The sequence below is a fragment of the Zosterops lateralis genome (genome assembly GCF_965231275.1).
Source record: "Zosterops lateralis genome assembly, chromosome: 1".
Taxonomy (NCBI): Eukaryota; Metazoa; Chordata; class Aves; order Passeriformes; family Zosteropidae; genus Zosterops; species Zosterops lateralis.
Genome location: NC_139762.1, coordinates 80,745,918 through 80,756,698, shown reverse-complemented (window position 1 = coordinate 80,756,698; position 10,781 = coordinate 80,745,918). Strand labels below are relative to the sequence as shown.

The 10,781-nt window shown below is 45.6% G+C and overlaps 1 protein-coding gene across 1 annotated transcript; it reads right to left on the bottom strand.

The window, feature by feature from the left end:
* Window positions 1–6: 6 nt before the first annotated feature.
* On the bottom strand, window positions 7–5,851 carry SNRNP48 (small nuclear ribonucleoprotein U11/U12 subunit 48; the record flags this gene model as incomplete). The annotated part of the gene is made up of 7 exons (XM_083856032.1): window positions 7–309; window positions 743–864; window positions 1,839–2,027; window positions 4,387–4,461; window positions 5,411–5,471; window positions 5,554–5,667; window positions 5,747–5,851. The coding sequence occupies 7 exons, from the start codon at window positions 5,849–5,851 to the stop codon at window positions 19–21; spliced, it is 957 nt and encodes a 318-aa protein (XP_083712158.1). The 3' UTR covers window positions 7–18.
* Window positions 5,852–10,781: the final 4,930 nt, after the last annotated feature.

The window sequence follows — 10,781 nt, the reverse complement described above, 5'->3', positions numbered from 1 at the left end:
CATTTGCAACAAACCTACTTACCTCTGAAAAAAGATATCTATTTCTCCATCCTTCATGCAAGACTTAACAGAATTAGTATAAAATAAACCGTGCATATGACTCAGATAAGGCTGGTATTTCCTATTAGGAGAAGGTGGTAAGATAAAATTACCATCTGCTCCATGCCTGAAGAAGCTGTCAGTTGTGGCATACCTTCCTGAAGACTTTGACTTCCCTCCTTCACATATCTCTGCATTATCCAACCTGTTCTCCTCCTGCCACTGATTGCTGAGTTCTTCCATATGCACACCAATCACATCCCGAATCACCTGGAGATTAAGATACGTTTAAAAACAAGCATGGAATGGTAGTGCCTGAACTAGCATTAGACAAACTGTAAACAGCTCAAAAAACCCCAAACCCCACAAGAATCTCCCCCAAACCCTGTGCATCAGATCTTTGAATGGAAAATCTCATTTGCAGAAAAATGTTTTAGCATAAATTTAAATAGCATCATTTTACGATAGTAAGCTATATCTTGCTGGCATTTTCACATTTAAAACTTAGCAGTTAGAAATGTTCATTATTTGTAACTTGCTGCAACAAACCAAAAACATTCCTCTATAGTTTGCAACAATAATAAAGCAGGATACAAGAAGCAGAGAAAGACGCATATTATTTGTCTTTGAAAGAGTATATAGTTGTTTATGCTGATATATAATAAGCACTTCGAGCAAAAAAGCCTTTCTTTTCTGATCTCACCTCAGTGTAGGACTTCTTTGTTATATGAACATTCTTGGCTCTGTATGACTGCCGCCGCCTTTTGTAATCTCGCATTTCAGCCAGAATTTCAAGATGGGACTTTGGACCTTTCTGACTATCATCTAGCAAAAAATTGGGAATAAAACAAATGGTCATTAGCAGGTTAGCACCTGCAGGTATGCAGGCCTTGTACATTCAGGAACATAAAATAATTGTATTCTTTCTCAAGTTCCTCCGATATTTAGTAACTATGGTGAATTTATCTCACTCTTCTTCCCCAGCCTTCTTGCTGGCTGTTTACACACAAGTAAAACACCAAGCAAATGCTGTTATGTGATCTCAGTCTCCAAACTGTGATCCAAACCAATATATGGGCTTGGGATTTGGTCAAACACCTTAAGACAGGTCATGTTTTCAAAGCCAGTATTACAGTACGACACAGAAGAGAAAGCCAGATTCTGTAAAAAATTTACCTGTGTATGATAGGCACTGTCACACCTCCTAGGCACAGCAGGGCCTGCAGGGTGACACAGATGCTTCTGCTGCATTTGGTACAGTTACAAACTGGCATGATTCAACAGGGATGAGAGGTCCCAGAACAACACCAAGATATGTTGCTCAAGAGCTCCACTTGGATGACTGCCAACCTCTCCTCTCCTGTTCAGCTTTTACTCTTAAGCATTCTTTAATCTCATTATGTCTTACAGCAAATAACTGTTCCAAGCTGCACAGCACATTGGCAACATTAGGGAACCTGGAGTCAGCTGCAGCAAAGACAGAAGATCCATCCACTGAGATACACACAATACGTGTGCCAAGAGCAGAGCTCTGAGTCTCTCCCAGAAGGAAAACATCATAAAGGACACCAAACTGGCATTTTGTGATGGCAGGTCTTTGCTGTGGCTTTTAAGAACAGTACGCTCTCCACAAAAAAAAAAAAAAAACAAAAAAAAACAAAAAACAAAAACAAAAACAAAACAAAAAAACCCCATAAAAACCAACACAACCAATTCTGTCTGGCTTACAACAAAACTCATGTAACTGTACAGACTGAAAGTTCTGAGCCATAAATTCAACAACAGATCATTCTTCAAACCTTGGGTTATTTTTGCTGCTAAATCCACGAAGAGATCACTGTCATTTTCCATTATCTGGGATCTAGACCTCTGCTTCTTTGTTTCCTCAACAACGTAATCATAAAGAGCAAGGCGGTCAGCTTGGGTCAGGTCACAGGTGAAACGCTTGTGGTTTTGAGGAACTTCTACAGGCAGTAATGAGTAAGATCCTGCAGGTTGGACAGAGAGCTGTTAATTGTAAAGCAGCAAAATTATGCAGGAAAATACCAAGAAGAAAAACAAACAAACAAACAATGCAGTAAACTCCCAGGCTGTTTTCATCCTTCCCCTATGTATCTGTAAGAAGTTTCAACCTTCTTAATTTGAAAATATAAAAACTGCTCAAAGATTCCTCCCAAGCCCCACACAGGCTGTACAGCCCCTCCTGATTGCTTACAGAGATACAGTTTTTATATGCCAAGAAGTAATTGTACTAGATTAGATCAAAATGACACTCTGTAATTTCCCATGAGTTTCAGCTCTTGGCTTACAAGCTAAATCAAAAGAGGCTACAGCTCTATCTTGTGGGTTTATCTTACTCCTAAAATGTTATGTAAAGGACTAGCTGCAAAATACCTGTTCTGCCAACAAGAACGAAAGCTTCTAGGAGACTAGATAACCAAGCACTGTGTAAATCAGTCTCAGTGACCTTGTCACCTTCTCTACAGAGCTTTTATAACAGTAATTTATAGCTAAAAGGACTACAAAGGCACTTTCAAAGTGCTCCAGATCGGTTCAGATAACTGACTTAAAGTTACGGAAACAAATGCACTGCCTGCACACTCTTCTTTCCCATTCCCCAGTTAACACACATATGCCTCCAAACAAACCAATCCACTCTCAATCCATTGCAACAGCAATTAAGTGACTTCCCCAAAGATATAGGATTCAATACTCCAGGACATTGCCAGCAAAAAAACGTTTTAGTCAAAAACTTTCAATTCTCCAGCAACCATTGATCTGACCTCCATAATCCTGCCTCCCCTAACACAATCCCACACATATCCAGGCACAGAGAAGAGCCAAAACATAATAAGGCTGTATACAAACACCCTTCAAAACAGCAAACCTAGAGCTTCTCCAGATTATTCAGCTCTTGATGGAAGCTGGGCAATCTTTCACATCCTACTATCACTAAAGTCATCAAAGAAGAGGAAGAGAAACCCCAATAACTCTACAAACAAACCTAAAATAGAAGATTTCATCATTACTGTACTTGGAACCTAAAGCAGAACTGTTCTAACATGAACAAATGGATTTAAACACAAAAACTAGAAGTCTCTTTAAAATGCACTGTTCTTACAAAGTCACACAAGTCCATAAAAATGCACTGATAATTACATGCTTGTGATTTTACAGGAACTACAAACTTGTGATTAAGATCATTTTTTCTTTTCAACAATGTACCTATGCTAATATTCTAAATATGGCTAGAATTGAAAAAAAGAAAGAAAACAAAGAAAGAAAAATCACTTTCTTTGATAGAGTGAGTCAAAAGGGAATTTACAATAAAAAATTATTTTCATTTTTTTTTTCTATTGCCAAAGACTTTAAATTGAACAAACAAGTCAGTAAATCTTACAACAGGCCAAGCTGCCACAATGAAAACCACCAATCCAGTTTTAGTGTTATTCTCAGAGAAAGGCAAACTTGCAGGGAAATCTGGGCAGTGAACACTGGCATCTAGTGGCTCACTGGTGCACCTCTGCAATGAACCACTCCACAAAGGGTTTATCTGCTGCTTCTCTGCTTAGATGTGCTTGTGGTCAAATTAATTAGTCCCACTTCAGAGGAAATGTACCTGACATGGTCAAAACACAGTGCTCATCCCAGGAAATCTCCTTCCCAAGTACCTGTCCATTAAGCCTCTATTTGCTATGCCAGAGAAACAAAACATGAAAAACTGTCCACACAAGTGCTGTAGTATTTCACTATCAGAAAAGTTTCAGGGTCACTTTTCCTTCTGCCCATATATGTTTAACAAACCAAAGTCTACAGAGAACAAATGTTCTTTCAGGGGTTGCAGTAATTTCTCAACCATACACTAAAGCTCTACAGATTCCACAGGGAGCCCTGTTCTACTTTGTCTAAGTCTGAACCCTCAAAGACTCCGTACTAGCCTGGTCCCCTGGCTGGTCACAAAACCCATGGAAAAATGAAATGTAAAGGAATTAGTGAGCTTGGAGCAGTGATACAGGACAACACTGCATTTGCAAAAATGTCAGTATAACTCTTATACAACTTCTTAGTTCAATCTTGAAACGGTCCAATATAGTAACACACGTTGTTTGGTTTTTTCAGTCTTGAAGATAACAGAGGTATGAGCACAACAGACTCAAAGTCTCTCATCTAATTGCCCCAAGTATTAAAAGTAATCATGCTTCAAGATATGCAGGGGAAGGAACATTAAAAATAAGTGATATTCCTCACAGCAGTTCTCAGTGAATGAAGGAGGCAGCAAGGAGGGAGACAAGAGCAGTTCTCCACAGGAGGCTGGTGAAGTCACATCAGTATTTGCTTGCTCCTTACCTTCGCTGTAGCCTCCACCTTCCTTTGCACTTTGGGCTCTAGCCTGCTTAACAATGTGAAACTGAAGATCTTTATCTGCAGGCAGAGAAGAAAATAAAATCATACAATTTTTACATCAAGTTCTCAGGTACTTGTGGGTTAGTCTTTATTCCCCAATGTCTATTATGAGACTTAGGTATGGTACAGAACATCATAGTTTTATTCATGTAGAGGGCATATTTGAACTAAAAATATATTCTTCATCTATTACATATTTGAAATGAGGGGAGAAAATTAAGGAATATGTATTTCTGGATTACAAGGATATGGAAAAAGAAATGTATGTATATTGGTCTCTTTATCTCCAAATTCTATGGACAGCTTCCCACCTTCTAAGCATGCATTTTAATACACTTTCTGCATTTGATGCAAGAGTGGGGACTAAGAACATAGGAAGAAGCTCCTAAGAGGAAAAAACAGATCCTCCTTTTATTTTAAGACAAAAATACAAAAGTGACCTACAGAGTAGAATTACGCAGTGATAGAAACATAAAATAAGAACAGAAGCAAAAAATTGAGGCAAATTGCAAATTACAATTTGAGAAAACTAACCTACCGATTGAAACACTCAAGATTTTCAGGAGGCCTTGGGGAGTTCACAGCTGCCAAGGCAGTGGGGCTGTGCTGCCGTGAGGACCCGGACTGCTCAGTCCCACATGTGTGACCTTCCCGGGATCTCCTCTCATCCCTCATGCCCTGCCCCTCCCGGGGTCCCCTCTCATCCCTCATCCTCTGCCCCTCCCGGGATCTCCTCTCATCCCTCATGCCCTGCCCCTCCCGGGATCTCCTCTCATCCCTCATGCCCTGCCCCTCCCGGGATCTCCTCTCATCCCTCATGGCCTGCCCCTCCCGGGGTCTCCTCTCATCCCTCATGCCCTGCCCCTCCCGGGGTCTCCTCTCATCCCTCATGCCCTGCCCCTCCCCGGGGTCCCTGCCCGGCCCAGCCCCGTGTGTGCCCCGCCGGGGGAGGCCCCGCTGCCCTCACCCATGGCCACGGCGGGAACCTTCAGCTTCTCGTAGAAAAACCTGCAGTCGTACATCTCGGCCTGCGGGACCAAAGGGCTCGGTAAGGCCCGGGGCGGCCCAGCGGCGGCAGCCCCGTGCCCGCTTCCCGAGGCGCGCTCCCACCTCCTCCTCGGCCGAGTATCCCATCCTGCGGAGCCGGCAGGACGCCGCGTGCCGCTCCAGCGACGCGCGGGGGACGCGGTGATGGACATCGTAGGGGCACAGCACATACTCCACCTGCCAGGGGACACGGGTCGGCTCGGGTCGGCTCGGGTCAGTCCTGTCCTGTCCCGCCCCGCAGCCCCCGCGGCCTTACCGGGTCCCCGCCGAGCCAGACGGCGCTGCCGGGAGCCGCCATTGCCGCGCTGGGCGCCGCCATTGCCGCGCTGGACGCCGCCATTGCCGCGCTGGACGCCGCCATTGCCGTGCCGGGCGGGCCCGTGAACGGGGGGCGGGGCCGAGGGCGGTCCCCCTCAGAGGGGGCGGGGCCGAGCCCGGCACGGGGTGAGGGCGGCTGAGTGAAGCTTTGGCTTTCGTTTTTCTAAATGAGTAGCCGGCAGCTGGACAGTTACGATTAATCAGTTGCATTGTGAGCATCGGAGGCTGAGTTAGAATTTTAAGGACTAGGGAAGCAGTCCCAAGTTGGATAGGCTGTAAGGACGAGGGCTGGGCGGTGACTGGGGAATGGCGGTCCCGGCAGTGGGAGCTCGCCACCGCCGGCCCCTTGGCCACCTCTTCAGAACGGACGGCAGCTCAGGTGGAAGGTAGGACCCGCCCGCAGACTGATTGAGAAGAGGGAGACACGGCCAGCAAATGGGGGTTGAGTAGTAATTAACGCAAAAGTTATGTAATTTGCAACCAATGAATGCTGATGCCCTTGCTTGTGGAAACGTGTAAATAGCGTGAAGTTTCGGCGCTCGCTAAGGCAGCCTTGGGCGGGCCATGCCCGGCTGAGGGGAACGAGCCCCGGGAGTGCCGCCGTGGGCCCCGCGGGCGCCGCCTGCCGGCGGGAGGCCATGGGGACACCCCGCCCCGCCCCAGCCCGAGGGGCCGCTCCTTTGCCCCCCCTGGCCCCGGCCCGAGGGCTCCCGGCATCGCTGGGGCTGCGCTCCCGGGCACAGCCGTGCCTGCCTGGGCGCCCCAGGGCCGCCAAAGCGATCCCTCTGATCGTGGCGAGGCAGAAGGAGCGTCATTCCCCCCGTCGCCATCGAGGCCCGATTCCCTCTTCCCACGCGAGGATGCGGTGCGAGATGACAGAGCCCTCCAGCCGGCTCCTGCCCCGGGATCCGGGAGAGGGTCCCTAAGGAGCATTTTATGTAATGCACAACCAGGATGGGTTTGTCTCCCGGTGAGCACAGGGGTGTTGTCAGTGTGGAAGGAGCTGGATGGTTACACAGGGATAGCCCAGGGCTCCTGCCCAGTACTTGGCCTTAATTCTGAGAGCATTTCCCTGAGGGGCTGAGGGAGCACTAGGGCTCAATCAGACTGTACGGCAGGATGAGGAAAGAAGGACTATCTTAAGGCATAGATTTCACATGATTGACGTTTGTGCTTGCCTGTTTCTGTCGTCTCTGAAAAGCACAGGACTGGATGGGAGGGAGAGAGGGTCTGTCGAGGCAGCATGGGAGAGAGGCAGCACGACAGATGCAGCTGCCAAAATGACTTTTGTACATCTGCTTTTCTTTAGCAGATTACAGCCCTTTCCTGTGCAGTGAATTTGAGACTCAGCTGGGATTTTAGCCCTTTAGAGATTAGTGTTTCTAGCTACATTTGCCTGGGGATCTTTGACATCACATGATACAGAATTCTTGTTGTGAAGACTTCCCAGCTGCCCTTGCATTTTCATCTGTGCTGTACTGAAGTACACTCACTAGCATTAGCACATTTTATCAAAAGAGTACTCAGAAAAGCTCTGCAAAACTCTTTTGACCATCTCCACTGGAAAAAAAACACATTTCTTCAAAGTTATGAAAGTCAAGTTCAACAAGCAGATTTTTTTAACACTAAAGATTCAAGAAAAATTTTATTTTGTTTACTTATAAAATAAATTGGTAAGAATTAGGATAGATGTTTTGTTCTGCTAAAAAACAACATTTTGAATGATTCAAAATTATCTTGGGGGTTTCTGTTCCTCTCAATAACCCCAGATATTGTTATCATGGAACACTCTTGTAGCTACAGACTTTCCAGGAGCAAACTGACTGGATGGGAGACAAAGATCATCAGCTTACAAAAGTTCATAGCATCACTTTTCCTTCCAGGCAAAATCACACTTCTAGGTTGGCTTCCCATCAAGCAAAGAGTGGGATTGTCACAGTCTTTCAGCTAAAACTCTTTCCCAGCTGTTGTCTCCAGCCTGTGGCACACCCTCTTCTCCTGCACCCAGCACTGTGCTGCTGCTGCCCAACAGCGTCATGACTTTGTCCTCAAACATTGTGGTTAATAATGTAAATTTAACACACTCAGTCTCCTGGTCCCTTCTGAGAAGGAGAGAGGAAATTCACAGCTGCATTTCCCCAGGCAGGAATGCTGCCTGCCTGCAGCATCCTGCAACAGGGGCACTTGAGTATGGTCCAGCCCCTTTGCAGAGCTGCAATTCATGCCAAGTATTGTGGTGCCTTTGTAGATGCTTATTCTGGACAAAGTTGATCAATAGAGAAAGTCTCAGTGGAAATCAGCCCCAGATCTCCTTGTAGTGCAGCAGAACAGCCCTAAACTGTGGGACAAGCAGAAGGTACAACAGGGAAGTGGTGTATACATTCAGCCAACATAAAGACCATACAGCGCTCCTGGAGAACTCCTTAAAAGACACTTTGTGTCTTCCTCCAGATGGAATTTACATTGCTAGATACTCCAGCTGTTGGCACATTAGGAACCACCTAGTTTAGGACCAAACCCTGGGGCACTAAGCCTAACCTAGGCTGAGTGATCCAACCCAGCAAAGTCACTTGGTACCTCCAAGAGCATCAGGTTGAAACCACACTGAAATCACACTGCTCTTAAGGTCCAAACCTTCCTAATGGGTGTACAAGAAAAGTGGGAGGCTCATCCTGAGCAGCAAATCCCTACCCCACACATCTGACACAGGGAGGAGCATCCCATGGCTTGTGTTAGTTTTTTCCTCCGCTACTAATAAAACCTTGCAGACTTTCTGCAGCCAGATATTTATTCAGATGTATACTGAATTTTTCTCTAACATGAAAGAAAGACATCTTTCATATTTAGCATTCCTCCTATTCCTTAGATTCAAAGCATTACTTACAGTCTTATTATGTTCACTGTTCCCCGTGGAAACAAGGGAAAAATGTGAAAACTCAATTTATTAATTTTTTAAAAACATAATTTGGGTAAAGAGAAATAAAATAAGCTTTGTAACAGCTTTCACAATCATTACCACATTCAGCATGCACATTTTTGGGTGGGAGAAGGGCCATGGAGCAAGGCAAAACAAGCTTTAGAACAAACAGAAACCTCTTGGGACGACCCAAAAGCCAAAATGGAGGCAGCCTGGCTTGTGGCTCCAGACTGCCCATGCAGGCCTGGGAGACAGAAAAGACAGGTTTTGACTTCCAACTATGACAGATTTTTGCTGGTTCCACCCCAACATTTTTGCGAAGGGTATGGAGTAAGCAGCCAGCACCTGGCAGACCACAGTGTGTCCTGCAGCAGGGAATGACTCTCCCAGGACATATGCCATGCAGATCCCTAGGGCAGTTTAACCTGCAACTGCTACATTAACACTCAGCCCTTGGACTGCAGGAGCAGGGGATGTTGAACAGGAAGGTGGGGCCTCCACCCTGGTGCCAGGATTGACTGTACTCATCTCAGAGCAGCTCTGGCAGCTGCCACCTCTTCTCCCTTGCCCCTGGAGCCCACATGTCAACCTCATTTTCTCCAGGGAAGAAGTTGTGATATCCAGGGTGATAAGCATCAGTGTCACTCTGCAAAAATGAGAGAGATTTGGTGAAGATGAAGCACACAGACACTTGCATTTCATTCTTTTTGGTCACCGTTGCTTTTACTCTCTTCTATCTTAGACTTCAGCAAAGATGCCACATTCAAAATTTGTAGTCTTGATTCAGCTGAACCAGCTTTGCTATTTATAGGAACATGAGGTGAGATTCTCTAGCACATAAGAATCACTTTATAGAAGTATCCTTTATGTGGTAAGCATATTTTCCAAAATTCCCTTTGCCACACCATTGACAAGACTTTAATTTTCATCTTTTGCTGTCCAAGTTCTAATTTTGTTGCCCTCCAGCTCATCCTGAAGTGCCAGTGTGGAGCAATATGGGTGCTGATGGCAACCAGAGAATGCTCAGACCTCACTGCTTTATCTGCTGGGGGAGTGCAGCTGATTTATTCCTTCAGCTGTGTACCACTCAGAGCCTGCTGCAACTCCTCACCTCCTGGATGTTTATTCCTTTGTAACTTAGCCTGGTTCACAATTACAGCCTGTGGTGTATTTTATGAACTGCAGTGCACCGGACAATTCCAAATTGATTTACAGGCAGCAACTCTAGCACCTATTAATGCTTTATTGATTCTTCTCTCTGTATCTCTCTGTGATCTCTCATGGATTCATCAGATTTAGATCAGTTTAATCAGGCTGGCATCATTCTCGTCTTTAAAGGTAAAGCATGGTGTTCTCACTTGATGGAGCTGGGAGTTCACTGTTAAACAGCCAAAAGTAAATCCAGTGCTCTCTTGCACATTCAGGTTTTAACATGTGTATTTTGAAGCCTTCATGGGTCTTTCTATTTAAGCCCTTCACAGTTTCTGCATTGCAACCCTTGATTCTTTGCCTGCTCACTTCTCTGCCCTTCCCTGGCTCTAAGCTTTCCAACAAGCCAGTACCTGCCACTTGCTTAGAGCCAAGGTGGAGCCCTTGCCTTTTCCTCTTTGGTTGCTAATGGTCTGGTGGGCATCATCATTTATTTAGTTATTTTTCATTAACGCCTGTTGTGGTTAAACATAATCCCTGTGAAGAACGAAAGCCTCTTCCTTTTGTCACAAATCCTGCTGAGAAGGAAACCAGCTAAACTAAAATGTGGCGATAACTGTGGAAGGTGGCAAGTTCTGGCAGCTGACTTGGCCCCTGCACTTGCTTAGCTGTGCCAGTGCCCTGCTTGCCACAGGGCTCCTTGTGTTCTTTGCCAGGAAGCACAGAAGAGCCCATGGTTTTCTTCTAAAAGCATGCTATTGATTTCTTATTTATGCCTGCTTGAAATGCCACACAAGGGAGCTGAAACAGCACAGACCTTGCCACACTCTCAGCACTTGCACTACTTGGAAAGCTTTAGAGCAACACAGAAGACTTGTGTCAACTGCATGTTTCAGCTGGTGCTAAA